Here is a 24,904-nt window from a genome sequence, read left to right as displayed (position 1 = left end):
ACTTTTTCTAAAAATTATCAATGTAATCATAAATTATATTATATTATATTGTGTTATATTGTACATCTAAACAACCATATAGCAATGCAACCACCCACAAAGCCCTAATATCATGGAGGCGGGTATTGCATTGGCAAACACAAATTCATTAAAAAAGTGTAATAATGTAGAGTACTTGGTAATATTGGCTGTATGATTCTGTCTTTCTCTCTGATGGTATAAATAGGTGGTAATAAAGTGTGGGGGCCGATCACAGGGAGACAGATTTGATAAGTTCAGCTCAGATGGTTTTGATGCTGTTAACCTTTTAGCTCAATGACTGTGTGTATTCGCATTTCCCTGAAATGATTTATTGAAATGCATTTGCTTTCTACGGCACAAATATCTCTCTTTCTTTCTTTCTCTTTCTATTATTGGCCATGTAAGAGAGATGCAAACATGCACTTTGCAAATAAGTTGTTTTGGTTGTGGTTTGGGATCCCAAACAACACTCCATGAAATTTTAGATTTGTATTTGAGTATCGCATGTGGCCGAGGCTGCAGCACTTTACAGAATGAGATTTCCTAAACTGGATGTGAATAGAGAGGGATAAAGCATGTCAGTGAACCCGCGGTGTAACACAGGCACGGGCGGTGAGGGCAGGAGAATCGGGGTCATCGGTCTGATCTTTCCGCTGAGCTGATGTGTTTGTGGACTCACCGGTGAGGTCGTTGGTGGGCCAGGATCCCAGCTCACACGCACGACATGTGTACTCGTCAAAAACAAACTCGTTCTCCTTACAGGGAGTGCATGTCCAACAGCAGCTGACCTCTCCTTTACGTATCACCTGCGGGCAAGAGAGGATAGCACGTGTGACGTGCCGTCATAATCACATCAGGACGGAAAACAGCACTTCTAAATAGTAAATAGTACATTTAGGATAGCCATTTTATGATTCAGTAGATGATAATAGTAAGTCAATTTATACTTTACAGTTGTGATATTTCAGGTCATAGAAAACTAGATAAATTGTGTATAAAACGCTTGACTGTAAAAAAAAAATAAAATAAATAATTATAATATTTGAAATATATAATATTCTAATTAGAATATTTCAGATGATCTAAAATGTTATATGTTTATTTACTAAAAAGTATATTTTTTCTAAAATATATAAATTATATTGCATAATATTAATTAAAAGATTAAATATTTTTGAAAATAAATAAACATTTATATAGCAAATATATAAACATTAGATTTACTTTAATAGCATGTTTAAACTTAATTTAATTAACTTATTTTTATTAATAGGTTTCGCCTATGATTCACCAGATAATAGCAGGTCAATTTATGCTTTTCATTTATGATATTCCAGGTCTTATAATATTTTAAATATATAATTTATAATATACTACTTATATAATATATATAATATTTTTTATAGTAAATATTAAATTATATTAAATAACTAATTTAAATCTAAATATTATACTTACTTTTAGAATGTTTATTTACTTTAAAAAGTTCTATTTTTATAGTCAATATAAATATATTTACTTTTAGAATGTTTATTCACTTTAAACATATTTTTAATCTTATATGTATTGTTAATAAAAATATTAATTAAATAAAAATAACATTTTTAAAATAAATGCATTTTATTAATATAATAAAAAAATAATAATAATCATAAAAATAATAATTCTTCTAAAACCAACTCTTGATTTTCATTTTATAAAACTAATAATAATTTTATATATTGTTTGGCGCAATCACCGCTTGATTTTCAGTATAAAATGTGTGTCTTGAAGCAAAACCAGTTGAATCCAGTTGGATTTTACTTGTTACTCCAATACATTTACCAACAAAAACACACAATTATTGGGCATAATTAAACATTACACAGCACTATGAGGCTTGATAAAGAGCTCACAGTCTCCTGACCTTGATTTGACCTTTATCGCAAGGTTCACTGCACACAGATTTAATAATCTCATCTTTGTTGGGCCAGATCTCATCGTCATCGATCTGCAGTCCGCTGTTGTCCCAGCTGCCCACATTCGTGTAGTCGAAATAATCTTTGCCCATCTTCTTAAAGTTCATGATCACGTAACTGGGAACACAGTTAGGAGTATTGATTTAGTGCACTGAAATTAAGATGAATGGAAATGAAGGGTGGAATGGATTATTAGATTGGTAGGGTACCTCCCAGGCGAATCTCCGTTCTCGTCAAAATAAATGTTTTCCCCCGACACTCCAGTGAAGTTGGTCTTCATGAGGAACTCGAGGAGCTTTGACCCATCGATGGGCCGCATGGCATCACACAGACCCACCATACCGGGACACAGCACTTTCTGCATGTTGTGGAGGCCGTAGGCCATGCTGTAGATGGCATTGATCACGAAGCCCATCTTGGTGTCCTGCGCATACTGCTGCCGCAGAGAATCCCGCTCTGAGAGAAAGAGGAAGAGGAAGAGATTGGGGTTAATGACAGATCACTCGTCTGTTCATGCTTGTATCCTGTAGACAGGTCAATGATGAACTGTGCTAATTTGCTTATGCTCTGTGAAACTGATTTTGTGCAGTGAAGAGACACATAGTTCCACCTCTGCCGAGTGAGAGGCTCATAATTGGTGGTCTTACACTGCTTATACATTTGATGAGTTTTTGCATGTTGCATGCTGTCTGGGTTTATGAGCACAAGAAACACATCTGACATTTGACTAAAGCACTATAATTCAAGGTTATTATCCTATTAGTTTACTAAAACTAAAACCATAAAAAACTATTTTATTACTTTATTGTTATTTATATAGCACCTTTCAAAACAAAGTTACAAAATGCTTTACAATAAAAGGATATAACAGTACAGCAGTAAAATACAAAAATACCATCAAGATTAAGAAAAAAACATACGGTAAAAGTGAGTCTTAATAAGAGACTTAAAAGAGGATACAGTGCTTGCCAGCCTAAGATCCTCGAGCAGGGAAATCCACAGCTTAGGGGCATGGACAGCAAAGGTACAGTCAACTTTAGTAACAAGTCGAGATTTCGGAGCCAATAATAAGGGCCTACCAAAGGATCGCAAGCAGCGTTTAGGCTTATAAGGAGTTAATAAATCATAAAAATAGGCAGGAGCCTGACCCTTCAATACTTTAAAAACAAGCAGCAAAATTTTAAAATCAATTCCATAACTCACAGGCAACCCGTGAAGAGCAGCAAGAATCGGTATAATGTTATCACTTTTCTTAGTATGTGTTAAAAACATAGCAGCAGCATTTTGAATCAGCTGCAATCTTTGGAGATTTTGCCTGCTAATACCAGAATAAAGTGCATTACAATAATCAAGTCTGGAGGAGATAAAAGCAAGAATGACCTTTTCTAAATCTGCAAAAGAAAGAAATGACTTTATCTTTGTTAGTTGCCTCAGTTGTGCAAAAAAAGACTGCACCAGCATCAAATGACAGTTCTGAATTAAAAATTGCACCTAAGTTGCGGGCCTCTTTTCGAACATTATTAGATAAGGCAGCCAGGCTACAGGAGAGATTATTAATGATAACAATACTGGAGCCACACAGGGTAATTATAAGCACCTCTGACTTGGAGTCGTTTAACTACAGAAAATATTTAGACATCCAATTTTTCATCTCTATGAAGCAGGACATAATATGGGATATATCAATAATGCCAGGCTTTATTGCAACATACATCTGCATAGCAGTGGAACTCAATGTCATAACTATGCATAATTTGACTCAGGGGTAGCATGTAGATCGTAAACAAAAGGGGACCCAAAATAGAACCCTGGGGGACCCCACAAAAAAAAAAGGAGCACGAGAAGAGGAGGCATCTCCTAGCACCACAGAAAAGGACCTGTTCGACAAATATGAAATAACCAATCCAGAGCCACATATCTGATACCAACATAAGTCTTTAGATGGTTGATCAAGACATTGTGGTCCACTGTGTCAAAGGCTGAACTGAGATCAAGAAGAATTCAAATAGAATACAAGCCAGCATCGGCTGCAAGCAACAGGTCATTAGTGAGCTTAACCAGAGCAGTTTCAGTGCTATGTTGGGAGCAGAAACCAGACTGAAATTTTTCAAAGATTCAATTATTATTCATAAAATAAGTCAGTTGCATGGACACAACTTTTTCTAAACTCTATGATAAAAATGGCAACTTAGAAATAAGTATAAATTACTAAAATGTGAAGGGTCTAGAGAGGACTTCTTTAATAATGAATGAATAATGGCATGTTTAAACATAAAGGAATATATATATAATTTCTCGTGTTCATTTAGTTTAATCTGATAACTAAAATAACTAAAACTGAACACAAATGTATAGGCACTGACAAAAAATTACACACACACACACACACACACAGACACACACACAAACCAAAAATACTATAACATTAAATGAGGAAATGTAAAAATAAAAGATAAAATAAAAACTATAGTGGTATCTCAATAAAACTAAAATAAACTGCATTATATACTGAAAAACACGATACTTTGGACCTTTGGTACTTTTAAGAAAATACATTAATTTGTTAAATTTATTCTTCTTATTACTTTTTTCCCTCAAATTGTATTTATGGATTGGTTCAATATTTAGTATTTATTTTCCCAAATACAAAAGCATTCATATATTTTCTGTTATGTACTGAAAAAAAACACCAGGAAAATCATTAAAACAAACAATAATTTCTGCAGTTAGTAAATCTACTCAGTTTTGGATATGCTTTGCATATCAATAATAAAATCACTATAATATAAATACTCAGATTATACATAATATATTTTCCTAATTGTTTGATCAGAAAACTGGTTGCTTTGAAACATTAAAGCACCTGATTTGACGCAACAGTTTGGTGTTGTTTGTCAAGCTGGTATATTAATAATATAGAATATATTTACCAAATTACACATGCCTTATTTTTTCAAAACTGTTTTGCAAATCAAAAGAAATGGAAGAGAGGAAACAAAAAATAACAAACTCCTTCACAAAGAGTAGAAAAATATTAAAAGAGTTCCATGGCATTTTATTGCTCATAATTTTAGAACTTGGATACTGGACAAAGACGAAGCTGCTCTTACGCACGGTCTTGTTTTCACAGCAAACTTGATTTCATTCAGAAGTGCTCGCTCTGATTGAAAAATTCTTGTGAACTGCCATTAAAGCAGCGTCTCAGTCTAAACTGTTGCTCTGTCTGTCTGCTCACGCTGGTTTATATGCAAACAGCTCTGATTCCAGTTTCAGAGGGAAAGTGGTTGTTCTTTTCTATTGAACGTTTTTTTTTTTTTTTTTTTTTTTTTTGAAATAGGAAAATTTGACAAAGTTTCTTTGAACTCAAGCAGAGCTCAGATAAATGGAGCCAATGAAAGACAGCGAGACTAATGGAAGGTCTGACATCTGAAGAGAAAGTCTGGATGAAAGAAAGCAATCATGTGTTTCTGTCTGCGAGAGACAGGATTGGCTTTTCTTTTCTTCTCAACGCTAAACGTCACTGTGGGAGCACATGAGGACACAGACTCAGACTGAGTGATGCTGTGGAAACTCACTGCCGCAGGTGCGGTTGTATTTGCTGTTCTCCTGCGGGTGTCCCTTCAGCCGGCAGTGGAAGCGGTGCTGCCAGAACTCGGGGAACCAGGGGTTTCGTGGGTTGTTTTCGGGACGCAGTTTCAGGTAATAATCATCAAACCACTTGACGTCTGCGGACTGCAGCTTTATGGTGATCCCTCCGGCGGCCTCACGCACGTACCCGTCAGTGACATCATAACGGTCCGCCCAGCCGTCACTGCGAAGGAGAGAACGAATTAGTGTGCGAAGCCATAAGGCAACATGCAATGCAACACATTCAGTGGGAAAAATCTATCCAAGATGACATATATGATATAAATGTATAAAATGATAATTTTAAATTTGTTATTGTAAATTTTTAATATAAAATCAAATATACATTATTCAAAACTTATTAAAATAAACTAAACAAAATAAAAAACTAAATAAAATAAACATAAATAAATAAATAAAATCTAAAATAATATATATATTAGATTTATAATTTAAAATATAATCATATTTATATATTATATAATGACTTTTAGAAAAATATAAATAAAAATATTATATAAAATTTAGTTTTTAAATATATATTATATCAAACTAATTAAAATGAAATAAAATAACTACAAATAAATGTTCATTATGTAATAAAAATAAAATAAACAATATTAAATATAATATTATTAATAACAATTTCATACTTTGTAGTAAATCCCAGAATGCACTGCAACAATTTCAGTGGGAAACAACCATCCAACATGACAGATAAAGTGAAAAATGTTGATTCTCAATGCACTCATAAATTATTGACTGAAACCAAGTGTGAATATAAATTATTCTTTTGAATCCAAAACTAATTAAAATAAAAATTATTACAAATGAAAGTAATAATAATATAATAAATGCATTCATTTATTAAACAACAAATAAAAAAAATAAAATAAAAAAAATTAGCAACATGATAATAGCTAACTCTTTTGAAATCAACTGATGTTCACATGAAGAGCTGTTTGTTGCTGCAGCATTTCAAATCACTCACTTATGAGGTTGCATAACATGTAGGGTGTTGCCTTAGAAAGTGGTTCCCTGTGTAGGCAGCAGACAGCAAGACTATGTTTTGGAACAGAGCCCGTGTGTGTGTGTGTGTGTGTGTGAGAGAGAGAGAGAGAGAAGGGGGGAGATTTTGGCAACGTGAAGCTGAAACATTCGGTTCAGCCACATGAAGCCTTCCCGTAACGCACACTGATACATTTGAACAAATTAAATAGTTTTGATACAAAGTAGATACAAATTGCCAATTAAATGAACACCGCACACAAATGACTCATTATTTTTCTCTGCCAGTTTCCCCAGTAACCATGACAACTAGAGGCATATTTTTAAAAGACTGATAATTGTTCATGTGAAAATCTCACATGCATCTGTATGTAAGTGTATATGTGTGTGCGACTCTGAATCATACATATCATACACCACTGAATCATATCTTCTATGACATCTAAGCACTAAATTACACATTTAAATTGGTGATTTATGAGTTCATATTTTATATAAAATGTCAAAGTTGCACAGATTTAGTAATCTGTAAATCGCAGTTTAAACATGCAAACAGAAAAAGACGTGAAAGAGCCCAATTCAGCACCCGCGCACACACACAGAGACGTGTCTCAAAGCGCTTAAACACCGAAACTGGCCGACAAATACATACAAAATTGACAAAATACCGGTCTTGGAGAGTATTCTCTCAAAAACAAAAAAACTGTTGGTTATGTCTGAAATGAAAGTAAACAGTGGAGAAAGAAATTGGATGTGTATCATTATAACGGATGCATTGTCTCTTAAAGTGACCGCACCTAATTTACTAGCTGCTGTAATGTTAATCACAGAAAAAGAAAGAAAGAAAATCACTTTAAACCAAAATCTATTCTGACACCAGATATAATTTCTGATATTTTTTTACTAGTGCAGGACACTGTAGTTCATTTATGTTAGTGAGTAAAGCAAAATAAAGTAAACTGTGACATATTATACCCAAAAAGTCTTCATACAGTGGACTACGAGTAAAATTGATAAAAATGTGGGACCAAAAATGATTCAGACACTTTGACCTGACCATGGTTTGCTTAAGTGTTTTTTTTCTTTAATGCTAATGGGAACTTTTTACACCACAGACTGAACAAAATTAAGCATTGCTTGGTAATTGTTCAACAAAGTGTTGATAGTTGTGTATATATTGTCATTACTAACAAATGTCTGAAGTTTTGGATGATTGTTATCCATTACATACCTTTCTATCAAAGTTATGACATTATCAAGATGAATTTGTTCTGACACAGTTTAACTCTGAGTTCTTGTCATAATAATTAAAAAATAAATAAACAACATAAAACTTAATAATATTAATAATTATTATTTTATTATTTTGTTTAAAAATGTCAAATTAATTTATTATACATAACATAATTAAATAAATAAATAATTACAAATTATTAAATAATAACAAAATTATAAAAAATGAAATAAATATAAAACATTAATAATTATTATTATTTCAATAAATTATAGACTTTTTAAAAAAAAAAAAAATTAATTATTTGTAATAATATTTTAAAATCATTTAATGTTTTTTTATTTTTGTGTATGTGTGAGACACAATCATACAGCATTGAATTATTTCTTACATGAAACCACACAATAAAACTGACTAGAGGTGATTTATGAGTTCATGTGTTATATATACCATCAAAGTTGCACATATTTTAAAGTTTGTGCATGTATGATTTTGTAGCCAAATCCTAATGAGCATCAGAACTGAATTGTAATGTTTTAAGCAGCTTACTTGTATTGCTCTTAATAGGCAGCATCTCAAGCACCACCCGAGTAGGTAGGCAGCTTACAAGGAGCTTGTGTGTGAGTGTGTGTGTGTGTGTGTGTGTGTGTGTGTGTGTTTGCTAACTCAATTACATCCTCGCCAACAGGTCAGCTGCAGAAATCAACCCGGGGTTAAGCTTAATACAAAACACACACATCAAATCACAACACACACTTCAGTCGGGACAGAGTCAGAGAAGGACAGTCACCTCAGTAATGAAACTAGTGCAAACGAGCACACACACACACACACACACACACACACACACACACACACACACACTCAGGGTGCAGATGGTATCATTGTGGGCAAACTCATCTGACACCCTGTGCGCTTTTGTGGAGGGACTGATGACCTCACAGCTGGCTGCGACGTGATTGGCTGAGACTGTAGCCATGGCGACAGCATTAAAGTAGGTGCTTATGGGGGATTCCGAGGAACTCTACTGAAAATGATACATTGTGTGTTTGTGGTGAAGGCTCACAGTAGTGTTTCATTACAGTATCGGCTTAGATGTTTCTCCTAAATTACATTAGGAAAAATAAAATATAAATGCAAAAAAGTAATTTTTTTATTCAGTCTCTGATGAGAAATGTTTGAGTTTATATTGAAATCTCGGACTTTTGATTGCAGACTCTAGCATGTCCTAAGATATAATTGAGATCTCGTCTGAAACTCTAGAGATGTCAGATTATTGGCAGTGTTATAAACATTAAAGGAAACTAAATTAAAACATTTTTTTCACTGAAATAAAAACAAAAACTAACATAACTGGGGAAAATTGCTAATTAAACTGACTCTAAATGTAATCTACTGACTCCAAATGTAAAATATAAAATAAAAAAAAGATTATAATGAAATAAATAATAATAATAATGAATATAGTAAAATTAAAACAAATAAAAATTACATTACATTAAATTAAAAATAAAATACATATACAATAAAATAATGATTAATAATGAAACACGGCATAGTATAAAACTTGATACCTTTACAATTATTTAACATACAAGAGCTGTGCTGAGAAATATAATACTGTTAAATGATGTTAATATATTAACTTTATTATTAGCGGCCCTAAAACACTAAAACAAAAACAACTAAATAAATTAAAACTAGAAAATGCAATATAACTAAACTGAAATAATAATTGGTAAATTGAAAAAACAAATGAAAACTAATTTAAAAATATATATATATAATAATAAAACAAATAGATACTAAATCTAAGTTAAAACTGTAAAACTAAAATAAAAAATAGTATGAAAAGTATAAAAAACTAAATAGCAAATAAAAAATAAAATACAAATGAATAGTAAATTAAAAAATTAAACAACATAAAACTAAACTGAAACGATAATAGAGTGAAAACTATCAACTAAAGTAAATTGAAATATACATGAAAACTAAATTAAAACAAAAATAATATAATGATAGAATAAGGAGAAAACAGAAAAGACAAACTGAAAACAAAATAAACACTAAATACTAAAACAATTAAAAGTGTAAAACTAAAACAAAAAAAAGACAAAAATAATAGAACTAAAAACTTAATCAAAAATACAAACCCTTGAGTCTTTTTCTAAAGAAAAATATCTGAAAAGCAGGAGACTTGCAATAAGAGTGTGCAATAAGAGAGAAAGACAGAGACATTGTAATATGTTATACAGTAATGCCAATAAAGCTCATTTGAAATGGATTGAATTGAACTGAATTGAACTGAACTGAACTGAACTGAACTGAACTGAACTAAGAGAGAGAGAGAGAGAGAGAGAGAGAGACATTTGACTTTCAAATTTCTTTTATTAAATCAAGGATATTTGGGATCTATACTGATATTAATTAAGTAATTGGAAAGGAGAGAGAACAAAAACTTTTTCCATTCCCATCAGATTCACACAAAAAGTTATTAAAACCCCAAAGATAAAGAGAGAGTGAGGGCAGCTCATGCCGCTGTCACATCCCAAGGTGAAGGATTTAACCAGCGCTGACCAGCAGCACAGTTCATCATGCAAACACACTCTCGCCTGGAACAAGTGCTGCATAGCAGAGATAACTGAACCGTGACCGTACACAAACACTGGCACATTGTGTCCGGCATCATCAGAGGGGCACAAACGCCCTTCCACTGCCAACTTCCTCTCTCCACCGAACGCTTTCTGTCCCAGAGCCGTTACAGCTTCCCACAATGCACTCCTTCTGAAGAACTCTTATTTGCAGCGGATTACTGACTCCTGTGATGTATGAACTAATGAACTGCTCACAACAACACCACAAGTGTGTCTAGAGAATGTAAACAAGGTCCGTTCTGAGCTCGGATCGTTAATCACAGCTCCGTCAGGTTTCCCTGAAGGGAGGAAGCTTAAATCTCCTCTTGTTTCTTCATTCAGCTCTGAATCACAACTTTCCAGCAGCTGATCTTTCTCTCAGTCTCTCAGCATCTTCTCCATCAGAAGGAGCCCGTCTCCATGGAGACGAGGAGACAGATCGCCATGGCGATAGAACTATCCTTGTTTGATAAATCTGACAGCGACTTTCGAAAAAGACAAGGTCAGTTTTACAGAGAGAAACATTTGCTGTTTCTTGACTTCATGTCTCTTTTTATTGTGGAGCGACTCATACAGGTCACACCTGCGCTTTCTGTGTCTCAGAGAGAGAGAGAGAGAGAGAGAGAGAGAGAGAGAGAGAGAGAGAGAGAGATTGTGTGTGTGTGTGTGTGTGTGTTTGTGTGTGTGTGTAAATCTGAGCATAACGTCAGTCTTTATTAATGTGTTGGGCGTATTTGAGCAGGTGTTTAAAAATGAGAAGTGCCTCATCAATCAAACTCTCATCACTGCAGAAACATTCATATAACACTAATGTTACACTAATACAACACTGATTAATGTCATCTGAGCCTCACATACACTCACACACGTTCAGACACTCTGGGATGTTCAATTTAAAACCAAAGAATATAATTTTCAAACCACAGGCATCACTAAATAAAACTGCTTATGACAATGAAAATAATTATAAAACATACAACCATCTACTAATTGGCACATTAAAATGGGATAAAAAATATTTTAACATAAAAATTATCACCTTTTAACCTTAATTCAAATAAAATCTGTATTTACATACCACATTAATTTACATTAAAACCAAATTATATATATATATATATACACACACATACATATCACAGTCAACTAAATCACAGACAAATAAAATATATATGATTAATATTCATATTATCCACATGAGCTAAATGTTTTGTTGCTTTTCCTTTTATGACCATACTTTCAACAAAACACCATGATTACTACAGTTATTGCTCATATTATTGTAAAATTAGAATAAATTAGCATGGCATCACCTTCCAAAAGTGTAAAAATGTAACAGCATTTTTTTTGTTGTTGTTGTTGGAAAACAACAAGTTTCCGCAGTTTTACAATACTAATAATAATTACTAACAAGTATTTTGGCAGAAGAAATGCTTACCATGGCATTGGCATTTACATTATATTCATATGCATTCATTTAGAAGATGCTTTTATGCAAAGGCACATTCAATTAATTTAGAAGGGTCCTTCAAAATCAAATGTCATTACTAATTAAACAATAAGGTACAAAAGACACTTCTATAGAGAATATAATCAGCAACAGCACAAGTTTTTACTAAATTATTTTAGAAAATATTATATAAAATATAAATTGTTTTAGGATTGACCAATAAGCATCCAGAACTAAAATGATCAGTTTTATGATACAGAGTGAACTGAAGGAATCCTTTCACAAAAACTCAAAATTGTAAGACAAACACACACACAACTGTGTAATTTTTGACTGGCTTGTGTCTAGTGAAAGAGCTGACTGTGTGTGTGTGTGTGTGTGTGTGTGTGTGTGTGTGTGTGTGTGTGTGTGTGTGTGTGTGTGTGTGTGTGTGTGTGTGTGTTATGAAAGGCTCTTTACAACAGACCTCTCACACTTCATACAAGCGCCACACATGTGGGCGTCTGCTCTTCAGCATGCAGACCTCAAACAGCCTCTGTGTGAGTGGGCGGATATAAAGAGTTTCCTGTTTGCCACAATAGGATTAAATATCTTACATTTATTAATAAATGCAGATAAGCATCATCTACCTGTGAACATGACTGACTCGTTTACCCACGTGTTTAGATCGAGTCTGTATTTATTGGGATTGTCTCTTTACATCCATCAGTGCCATCAGAAAAGGACATGAACAGGCAGACAGATACGGTCTGGACTTGTTTATTTCTGAAGGATAATATCTATCCTTGCTTTCACACAGCTGCGCCCCAAAATCTCATCCGCTGCTCCACGAGAAAGACCATTACCGAAAACACTCTACAACATTCACTCTCTGCTTCACTCTCAACAGGGGAGAAAAACCACAAATGAGATCTTGTTAAATATCTTGATTGTTTATCGAGCAGTGATTAAATGAGCAAATGAAGATTTTACATAAGTCTCTTGCTTCTCAGATGTTTCTCCAGAGAAAAAGGCCTGACTAATCTCACATGTAACTCTGCTAGTTTTAAAAGACAAACAATTAGCGGTTAACTAATATATAGCCATGGCCGAGTTTTATTCATTTATTTTGGCAATTTTATTTATTTATTTTATTTTAAATTTTTCTGTACGGCTACATCTCAAGTGTGGATCCTCTAGCGTTTCAGAGGAGAAACAATTATTGGATGACCGATACATAGCCAATATATCGTCCAGTATTTTATTTATCAGAATCTGTTTATAGGCCTAGACACTAAAAAATTATAACAAATTTCACAAATAATTACAAAAGATTTGCACATTGATTTAATGACAATTTTAAGTGCATGCTACAATATTCTGTTTTATTCCCTTTTAGAAATGTGATCTATGACACTTATTGCCAAGAGTGATTTTGCCATAAGTCAATATATAATTTTCACATACGTATGAGTAGGTGAAGATAAATATAGCTTATATAAAATCCCCATAGTAAAATTTGTATGTATACATGTTAATAATGTACGTGTATGTATGTAAGGTGATATTTTATATGGTATTAAATGTAGCAACCATATGTCAACAATAGATAGCCTATACTCTGTTACATATGCAATTTTATTAAAACAACATATGTACAAAAATATGTATTTTATATATATGTTTTTGCAATAATTTTTAAATTTTCAATTTTTCAATTATATAATATCAATATGTACTGATGGATTTTGGTTTATATATATATACATACATGAACATACAAATTTGTATGGGCTAGTTATATTTGTTAATATATGAAATTGCTACAATTTCTAATAGGTTTTATATATGTTTTACTTAAAATATATCTCATATTTGAAAACTTTTTCTTTTTTTTTACAGTGTTCTCTTACTGGATGACATCTATTGTCTGTTTTATTTCTTCTAAAGAGCTTTAGTATGACACATGAACTGATGAACAACTGCATCTCCATTTGAGCTTTGAGAAGCAAAGAAAGTCATTCGGGTTTGGAACAAAATTATGACAGAACTTTCATTATTGATGGATGAACTATTGCTTTAAACCTGCAGTGTGCAATTTTTCAGTGTCAAAATACCTTCTCTGAGCTCCACTGAATATGAAGAGGCAACTGTAAATAAGTCAATGGTGAAACACTGTGTGGCTTTAAATGTCTCCCTCTAGGTCTTTCTCATAAAACATACACATTTCTCTGTCAGTATGCCAGCATTACACATCAATACTGATCACAACTCCAATCCCTGATCAATAAACAACACCTCTACCACTGATTAAACCAATCAGAGGAAACTAAAGGGGTTTTGTATAGATCTACACTACTGTTCAGAAGTTTGGGGTGAGTAAGATTTCTTTATTTCAGAGAAATGTATACATTCATTCAACAATAATGCATTAAATTGATTAAAAGTGACAGTTAAGACATTTATAATCTTAAAAAGTTTTCTGTTTCAAATAAACGCTGTTTTTTAGAACTTTCTATTCATCAAATACCTAAAAAACAATATTCGGCAGCAATAGAGTTTTCAACATTGATAATAATCAGAAATGTTTCTTGAGCACCAAATCAGCATATTAGAATGATTTCTGAAGATCATGTGACACTGAAGCCTGGAGTAATGATTCTAAAATTTAAGCTGCGCATCACAGAAATAAATCACATTTAAAAAAAAATTGCCAAAATAGAAAACAGTTATTTGAAATTGTAATAATATTTCCCAATATTGCTGTTTTCACTGTGTTTCTGATTAAATCAAGGCAGCTTTGGTGAGCAGAAGAGAATTCTTTCACATTAAAAAATTTACCTACCCCAAACTTTTGAACGCCAGAGTACATGAATATTAAAGATTTAAGATCGGAATCGAACCTGAGTGTTTCGCTAGTGTTGCTGCCATGACAACGAGGAACACACACCAAGGTTTTACAGAAACATGTGCTGATCAGCATGAGGTGACGATATGTAGAGGACGTTCACAGGAGGACAGCGTCAGCGTGTGCCAGCGTCTCTCCATCAGATCCGTGTCTCCGCTCTGACAGTTACGACCTCCAAATGAATTGTGTTGTGACCGTACAGCCCAGATCAGACCAGATCTCCTCTCATCTCCTCTCTGCTCTCCTGTCATGTGTAAAATGCTGTGATGGCTGTAGATGAAGTGACGTCTTAGGATGGGCTGCTAATTGGGTGCCAAACGAGAGAAAACCAGCATAAAGAGATAGCGAGAGGTTAAAGTCAACATGAAACAACATTCACAATACATTTGACTTTCCAATGCCAACGGTTCTTTTTTAAACGAATCATTATTCACGACTGCCATTGGCAAGATTTTAGGCTAAAACTGAAAACAATTTTTTGTCCTTGTAGTAACGTGCCCCAATTAGACCAGAAATATCCATTAAGAAGATAAATAGGGTCCATTTTGAGCTCATGTTGACTTTAAAGGACAGAATAAGCAGAGCATGAAAGAGTTTGTGGTAAACAGGGTTTGTGAAGGTGTCAGAAGAGATGAAAAGTAAATAGAGAACGAGAAAGATATCTGTGGTCTTTGCATTTGTTTACGTCAGGCCATAATGGGCCATCGTCAAGCGTTCAGAGAGAGCTGAAAATAGAGCGCAATTACTACAGCCAGTCAAAACACTGGCCACAGCTGCCCTTCACACAACACACATGCCTAAACAACACTGAACGTACAGACCGGGAGCTCGGGCAAACTCTCAGTCATCACAAAACTACTACAAATATAGCTTTCGGTCAAACGGTCGGTGTTTCTGATACTTTGATTTTAGGAACCAAGCAACAAGCTAGTAACAAGTTATCACCCAAAAAGTCTTACCATCGTCATCCCAAAACCATATTTTGTTTCATGTGGGTTCAGATTTCTATATGAAGTATCGTTTGTATGTCTCGTGATAATATATATTTGTTGACATTCTCAGTATACAATAGAATTCATAAAACTAATACAATAGCTGTCAAGCCTTGTTTATGCTTGCATCCAATTCAAACATGAAATGATTCTTTTTTCTGATAAAAATTGTGAATATGATTTAAATTTGACTGAAAAAAAAAGGTTTGTGGCTTGTTTGTATGGCTGCACAATTTGGCTGAAATTTTGTGATTATATGGTTAGATTATACTGATATAAAATAATAATTATTATTATAATTTAGAATAAATTATTATTAATAATAATAACAAATTATTGTTATAACCATAACAACGTTACAAATTACTAAAAAAGAAAAACAAAATAGGAAATATTAATATTGCAATTTTACTGAAAACAAATTAAAGAAACAATACAATAATAGTTTTATCTACTGTAAAATTAAAACTATTATTTATGGTTGTCCTAATTTCTTCATTTATTTTGATGGAAAAGCATGGGGAGTGGTTTTTGTTAATAAGCACTTCTCATATTGGAAGATGGTTAGTGCATGTTGCCTTGATAATTGCAATAAATGATTTTGTAATTTTAGTTTTATTTCAATTAATCGTGCATCCATAGGATAAACAATGCTGTGTGACATTTTGAAAAATTTAATGCAGCTCATCTCGATACACCACAGTTGAATTCATACACAACTGCTGTATGGCAGACAGGAAGAATTTCAGCAAATAACAACTAAATTTCAATCTACTGCTATTATATAACTTATATATATTATATATCACATATAAAAAATTATATAGTGCACAATCTGTATGGACTTCTTTTTATTAATTTTTTTTTTTTGTCTTAAAAAACGTCAGGTTAAGTGGTATGTGTGTGTTTTAGGATTGCTGCAGATCAGAACCATGAGGTCAAAACCTCATGCTGTGTCCATCTGCATACAAACACACACACACTAACAGTGAAATCTGACAGGACAGAAAAACAATCCCATTCACATGAGACTGATGGACACACACACACACAGACACGCACACACACATTGTTAAGTTTTTCAGACAGATTACCAGAGGGTGCTGGCAATCATAGGACAGAGACACACACACCCCAAAATCCTGACATTTACACACACAAGTGACCCACAGGGTTTCTCACACTGAAATGTTCCTGTCACTTTGATCGGCAAGTCAGGAAACTTCTGAGACTGTGGACACTCAAACAATCACTCAACACTTCCAGACGTTTTCTCTCTCTGTGTTCTTCCATTACAGCCTTCAACAAACAACTTAAAGCCTTATTAAACAGTAAAACTGTACCCTCTCTCATTTGAAGCAATAGGAAGTCTGATTCATTTAGATGAATGATTCAGTTCAAAAACAGATCCCTCTACACAAAAGTTCCTCCAAAGAATTTTAGTATGTATCTGTTATTAACTACAATTAAAACTATTAAAAACCTTTCATGTTAAATTAATTAAACAAAAACTCAATTAATAACAATAAAATATATTCAAAATATTAAAAAGTAAAATAATACTAAAATAACATCTGTATCTATACAATATGTACTGTATATAATACATTTTTATTTCAGAATTTTTTATGAAATATTATTAACAACAACCTAATAGAGTTCATTGAAAAATCCACCATTTCTATATAGCATTTATTATTTATCTCTATCAATATGTTTTGCTATTTGGTTATGTTATGTCATGTTAGATTATGAGGAGCTTGAGAAGCAGCTTCTCCAACACTGATTAAACACCAACCAGAGGCGAATATAAGACGTGCCTCTCTTTTTTTTTTTTCAGTTTTACTCTAGACTCTAGGAACCGTGGAGCAGCTCTGAGCAGCTGTACCTGCGTCTGTGAAAGTTCGTGGTAGTTCATCTGTGAGAATCCTGGAGGCAGAACGAGATATTCATGGTAATTCCAGAGGCCTGACTTTAAACTCTCTCTCAGCCTGTTCACATCCCTCTCTGACTAAATCTGAGGCTGGCGGAAGGCGGTGGTGTTGGTACGGGTGACAATTCTGTTGCTATGGCAATAAGCCGTGGAAGGGTATTGGTTCTGTTTTCGTTCTGTCTCCAGCTCAGAGTGCAGCACGGATGGGGAAATGGAAAAGAATAGTTCTGTTGACCGTGCCAAACACACACACTTCGAGCGTCATTAATCAGTTAGCGCTTGGGGCAAAAGCTGCGAGCAGGACGGGGCTAATGTGTGTCACGCGGGCTGTAGATATCACTGTCGGGAGAGTTCAGAGAGACGAGTCCATTAACACTGACACGCGGGCGTCTCACATAGAGTTTCATCTCTGTTAACCCTACAGGACGCTCGCGGCGGGAATGAGGAGAGGGCAGATGTGCGAGCTGCTCGTGACGGACTCGTGTGCACTAGATCCTGCAGCGAGAGTGTAAGAGGATCTGGGATATTCCTACTGTTGCACATTTGTAATCCTACAAGCCCAATCCACCAAACCACAGTGGCTGTGCCAAACCTGTGAGGAACGCCACATGACAAACCCTCAGAAACGAGCAGTTAAACCAATACAAAGAGTGCATTTTCTGTGCCGACAGCAGCACCAAAGGGAATAGTACAATTGACTATATACATAAAAGAAAAAGTGTCTCCTCAATGCTAAGGTGTCCTGAGTGGTTGCTAGGGCGTTGCTAATGTATCCTAGGTGGTTGTTAGGACGTTGCCAAGGTATTTTGGGTGGTTATTAGTGCATTGCTATGGTTGCTTGAATGTGTTGGTGTTCTGGGCAGTTTCTAGGGCCATTACTAAAGTTATGAGAAGTTGCTAGGGTGTTGCTAATGTATCCTAGGTGGTTGTTAGGACGTTGCCAAGGTATTTTGGATGGTTATTAGTGCATTGCTATGGTTGCTTGAATGTGTTGGTGTTCTGGGCAGTTTCTAGGCCATTACTAAAGTTATGAGTGGTTGCTAGGGTGTTGCTAAGGTATCATAGGTGGTTGTTAGGACGTTGCCAAGGTATTTTGGGTGGTTATTAGTGCATTGCTATGGTTGCTTGATGTGCATTCTGGTTGCTTGAATGTGTTTTGGTGTTCTGGGCAGTTTTCTAGGCCATTACTAAAGTTATGAGAGGTTGCTAGGGTGTTGCTAATGTATCCTAGGTGTGGTTAGGATGTTGCATGTGGTTTTGGGTGGGGTTAGTGCTATTGTATGGTTGCTGAATGTGTAGGTGTTCTGGGCAGTTTCTAGGCCATTGCTAAGGTGGTTGTGTTGGTTTGTTATTAGTGCATTGTATGGTTGCTTGAATGTGTTGGTGTTCTGGGCAGTTTCTAGGCCATTACTAAGTTATGTTCTAGGGTGTTGCTAATGTTCCTAGGTGGTTGTTATTTTCTATTTTGGGTGGTAGTAGTGCATTGCTAGGACATTGCTAGGGATGCGAAGTGGTGGTTTCTAAGGCACTTACTAACGTTATGAAGGTTGCTGGGGTGTGCTATGGTATCATAGGTGTTAACATTGCTAAGGTACTTCTTGTTAAGGTTGTTTGAATGTGTTATGGGTCAATGCTATGGTTGCTAGATGTTGAGGGTGGTTTCTAAGGCAATGCTATGGTTGCTAGATGTTACTAAGGTGGTCTGTGTGGTTGCTAGGGCATTGCTAAGCTGTCTTGGTGGTTGCTAGGGCATTGCTAAGTCAAGTCAAATGACTTTAAGCATATAGCACTTTTTTTCCAATACATATTGATTCAAAGCTGCTTCATGGTAATAATCAAGATGGCCTTCTAGTTGGTTGCTAGGGCTTTTCTAAGGTGTTCTGGATGGTTGCTAGGATATTAAGTCAAGTGAAATAACATCTGACTATATATAGCACTTCTTACAATGTAGACTGATTCAAAGCACTTTCACAATAGTAAATAAAAAGGTGTTCTGTATGGTTGCTATGGCATTACTAAGGTGTTCTAAATGGTTGCTAGGGCATTGCTAAGGTGTTCTGGGTGGTTTCTAGGTGATTGCTTACAAAACCTCCTTCAATTCTCTGTGATGTTCTGATGTCTGGGTGTTAATAAGGTGCTATGGGTGGATGCTAGGGTGTTGCTAGGGTGTTCTGGGTGGTTGCTAGGGCATTACTAAGGTGTTCTGGTTGGTTGCTAGGGTATTACTAAGGTGCAATGGTTGCTAGATGGTTTCGTACTAAACCAGTCTCTGTGATGTTCTCGTTTCTAGATATGGCTCGGGACCTTCCTGTAACGTCAGTCTGAATTTTTCATGCACTATGTGAGAAAGTATTTTAACATCCTAAAAATAATGTGGGTGTGTATATGAGTTCATGTGCTTCCTTGAGCAGATGTTTTGTTCTGTTGTGTGTGTGTGCACTCTAGAAACGACAGACCTTGAACTATGAGACGCTTTGATCCTCTGTGTTTCATCTCTGGCCTTAGATCAGTAGTCTAGCAGAGGGGAATTCACACACATGCACACACGCTTCATTTCTAAGTCTGCCTTCAAGTAGATTCAACCGCATTACAAATTAAAAGCGGGGATGCCAATTGAACATGTAAATTTAGTTCATTTAGAGTGATTATAAAACAAGACAATAAAAAATGCATACATATTCCATAAACAGTTGCATAGTAATGGATTTACTTAACATCTGAGGTATATAACCAGATATATAAACACAGACTAACAATTCTTTAAAATGATCTTAATTTGAGACTTTTCTCAGCAAATATTTATACATGCAATTCACTGTACGTAATTGATGTGATTAATGTTTTTAATCAAATTTCTGTGCAAATTAAAAGCCATTTAGTGAAAAATCATCCACTTATAAATCTATTTTTCCTTACTCTGGCTGATTTGAACAAATACATTAGTGCAAACACATCTCCGATGCCTGCTCTGTCATTCCCTCGCTTTGGCCTAGAATTCTCTTCTTTCTTTCTCTCTCTCTCATCTGATAAATATTCCTCTCACACTCTCGGCTCTGCCGGGAGGAAGAGGAGGGTGACGAAGACTTGACAGCTCCTCCGCATGGAACACAGACCACATCGCAAACATCCCATCCTGCCTGAGAGGGAGGCAGACAGGAAACGCATCATAAACACCCTCAGGGCTCTTAATGATCATGAAGTTTGCTCTATTTGCTCACGTTTTTCTGGACTGCCGCGTATCTGACCCAAGGACTGGACCGATACATTCTGCACACAAACACGGCAGGAGCTTCTCCAGTGACAAGCTCTAATCTGATTGTCTGGTTTCAAGCAATTTCCGGGAGTCGGGAAGCACCGATTTTTATCAGTCCACCGGGAAACACAGTCATGTGTATGAATTCCCACTGCCATCATAAATAAACGCAGAAGATCTAGGATTTGACAAGGTGCAAGAAATCTGAGAAAGATACTGACCATAATAAAAGAAGAAGCCATATATATGTATCTTTCATAGATTTGTGATTGGTGGTTGCTAAGGTCTTCTGGCTGGTTGCTAGGGTGTTGCTAAGGCATTCTGTCTGGTTGCTTGGCGCGGTCTTAAGCTGTTCTGTGTGGTTGCAGCATTACTAAGGTGTTCTTAGTGTTTGCTAGATTGTTGCTAAGGTGTTCATGGTTGGTGTTGTAGATGGTTACTAAGGTGTACTAGCTGGATGCTAGAGTGGTGGTGAGGTGTTCTGTGTGGTTGCTAGGGCGTTACTTTTCTGGCTAGTTGCTAGGGTGTTACTAATTTGTCCTAGCTGGTTGCAAGGGTGTTGCTAAGGTGTTGTAGGTGGTTGCTAAGGTGTTACTAAGGTGTTCTGGCTGTTGATAAGGCACTACTTAGGTGTTCTGGTAGGTTGCAAGTGGTGCTAAGGTATTCAATGTGGTTGGTAGGTCATTAATAAAGCATTTTGGGTTGTTGATAGGGTGTTGCTAAGGAGTTTTGGTTGGTTGCAAGGTCATTAATAAGGTGTTTTGGGTTGTTGCTAGGGTGTTACTAAGGTGTTGTAGGTGGTTGCTAAGATGTTGCTAAGGTCTTCTGTCTGGTTGTTAGGGTGTTACTATGGTGTTCTGGATGGTTGCTATGGAATTACTATTCTGGTTAGTTGCTAGGGAGTTACTAAGGTGTTCTACCTGGTTGCTAGGGCAGTCCTAAGGTGTTCTGGGTGGTAACTATGGTGTTACTAAGGTATTTTGAGGGGTAGTTAGGGTATTACTAATGTGTTCTGGGTGGTTTCTAGGGCGTTATCAAATGAAAACAAAGCTATGAGAGATGCACATCCTAGTGTGGACTGCACCATTGAAAATAGGTCTATTACATTGGACTTTTTAACGGATAGTTCATCTAAAATTGTCAAATATTTCATCACTTATGATATGATATGTTACACACACACACACACACACACACACAAACAGACATGAGATGCACACAGTTAAAAAAAAAGGAGCTTAATTACTTATTAATTTCAATTTCTGTCCACACATGCTGTGTTGTTTTGCGGTCAACCGTCGGCTCTTGTTGTGATTCCACTTCAGACAGAAGAAAGCCCTCCATCTGACCTGAGACTGAAGCAGTAAATGCGGTACTAACGGTGTGTGAGAGTCTTACAGCGGCCATCAGAGACATTCAGACTCGACGAGAGGAGACGTGTGTGTGTGTGGGTGTGGGTGTGTGTGTGTGTGTGTGTAGGTGAACTCTTAAACATAAAGCTTCTTAATGGCATTGATTGTTCCATGAAGAACCTTCAACATCTACTGAACCTTTCCATTCCAAAAAAAAAAAGTTCTTTAAAATGGAAAGAGTTTCTTTAGGTTCATAAAATGTTCTTCAAACTAAGAAAAAAAGGTTCTTTAAAGAACTGTTTACTGAAAGTTTTTTTGCGAAAACGCCCTTTTTAACCTTATTTTTAAGAAACCCAAGACATTTTACCTGCAACGATGATGTTGATGAAGATAATGTAATGATGATGATGGTTATGAAGATGATATTGATGAAGAAACTTCCTGTTGATTTTCATCTGGACTAAACAGCTGACGCTGAAAAAGTCAAACATATAGGGACACACATACACACACACACACACACACACACACACACACACACACACACATTGATTCTTGAGTGCATTTAGAGAGAAGAGTTTGTTAAAGGAACTGTTCCTCTAAAAATGGAAATCTAATAATCACCTTGTCATTCTGAAAGTGTGAACCATAAAAACATTTTCATTACTTGAAATAAAATAAGTATTAACTGAAATATAAAAAACTATAAAAAAGCTTAAACTTATTGTATTTCAGCTAGTTGCCAAGGCAACTTTTTTCCATTTTAATAATAATAATAATAATAATAAAAGCGAAAAATGACAAAAACACAAATACATTGTGTTTAGTGGGTAGTAATTTACTTTTTAGAGTAACCTACCCAGCATTGTTTATTTACTGAAAAACTCTGTGAACTGAAAATCTTTGGGATTATTTTGATGCTCAGAAATATGCAATAATATAACAAACATATTTCTATAAAAGTATTTCATGTTGTATTAGTTAATGTTTGTTTTATTTCAAGTAACAAACATATTTTTGTTGTTGTAGATTTAGTTGGTTTTACAAATTAAATCTCCAGTCGAAGGCCAAGTAAAATCACACTCAGTTTCTCCATGTTCTTCATCATTCACTCCTCCACTGACCTGCCGACCAACAGGAAATCTCCGACGAGGTTTTGTCGTCTCATGGCCATCAGGATGTTTCGTACAGTCATGCCCTCACAGAAACACGCCACCACGCGAGCTTTGGGCAGATACTTGCGCAGTTTGACCAGCAGACGGTCGAAGCTCTTCTCGCCGGCGTTACTCCAGATTTTATCCGAGTGAGCGATACAAATGCCTTCCTTCCCCGCCATCTCTTTAAAAGCCTCCATCCCACTCTCACCATAGTTGCCTGGGGGGAAAACAGAGAAAATTTGATATGATTATTCAGTTAACTAAAGAAATTAGTCATGAGTCACAGTATTATATATCAAATGTCTGACACACTTTCGACAAATCTAATATATAAAATTCAGAATATGGTTGAAATTGAAAGAAAACACAACACCAAAGAATACACTGAAGAAAGAAACAAAGGCGTAGAAACAAATTTTACTCAGAAACTGTAAAAAATTCACAAATAATGAATCATAACCAACCCATAAATTGATTAATTCATAAAAAAGGATCATGTTGCTTGCAAAAAAATTTTGTCAGAATATAAGTTCTTTTGAATTGCTTTTAATGAAGTAAAATGTGTTTCAAGAAGCTATTCAATAATGTGTGTGAACACTGAAAAAAATCTGTTTTGTAACAATTTTTATTAGAAAAAAAGCTAGTACATTTCACAAATAATTACAAAGAAATGGCAAGGAACACATTGCATTAAACATAAAACAAGTACAAAGACTCAAATTGTATTTTCTTGTCAAAATGTACTCCAATAATCTGGAGAAAAAAAAAATCTTAGTGAAAATTGTTTCATACACACCTTTAGAAAAAGTATCATTATAGATATCAAAATGAAATCATAATGTCAAAATGAAAACAAAACAAAAACATAATGAAAACATAACAGACTACTTTTGTTTTTATATAAGTATAAATATAATTTTATAATATAATATATACATTTAATTTAAATATAAATGTATATAAATTTACTAGCAATTTTTTATACAAAATAAAAAAACAATTTTTATTTTTATAAAAATCATTTCAGTGTAAATCCTACAACATTTTTTTTTAGTGTAGAGACCAACACAAACTAAATGTAGAAAAATATATTTAGCAATCTTTTTCTTTTCACGTTTATAGCAGATTTCATCTGTTTGCACAGAACGTTGTGTTACAGTGAGAAATACTGACATTGTGTCAGACTACAGCTGTATGGATTTATTAAAGTTTGCTGAGACAATAATGACTCTTTCTTCCAGAATATGATATAAACTCATAAATATATATAAACTCATAAATATATATAAATGAAGCTGTGAAGGTGTCAGATGTGTGAGAGGACTGAGGTTCCTCAGAAAGGTTTCATCAGGTTCTGGTCCTGGTTGTTGTGGTTACGTGTAAAGTCTTGTAATTAGTT

At 34.8% G+C, this 24,904-nt stretch overlaps 1 protein-coding gene across 2 annotated transcripts in view; it reads right to left on the bottom strand.

Moving 5' to 3' along the window:
* LOC109063968 (metabotropic glutamate receptor 5-like) overlaps positions 1-24,904 on the bottom strand; it is a 47,680-nt gene that overhangs the window by 6,000 nt on the left and 16,776 nt on the right. For both annotated transcript variants that reach the window (XM_042740183.1, XM_042740182.1), the window contains exons 3-7: positions 23,473-23,722; positions 5,555-5,790; positions 2,189-2,435; positions 1,928-2,096; positions 701-827 (exon numbers count right to left, since the gene is read on the bottom strand). In XM_042740183.1, coding sequence (XP_042596117.1) covers positions 701-827; positions 1,928-2,096; positions 2,189-2,435; positions 5,555-5,790; positions 23,473-23,722 — 1,029 coding nt within the window. The remainder of the gene's footprint in view (positions 1-700; positions 828-1,927; positions 2,097-2,188; positions 2,436-5,554; positions 5,791-23,472; positions 23,723-24,904) is intronic.

This window comes from Cyprinus carpio, chromosome B15 (assembly GCF_018340385.1).
Source record: "Cyprinus carpio isolate SPL01 chromosome B15, ASM1834038v1, whole genome shotgun sequence".
NCBI lineage: Eukaryota > Metazoa > Chordata > Actinopteri > Cypriniformes > Cyprinidae > Cyprinus > Cyprinus carpio.
The sequence above is the reverse complement of the archived record's forward strand: the minus strand, read 5'-3'. Positions and strand labels throughout refer to the sequence as shown.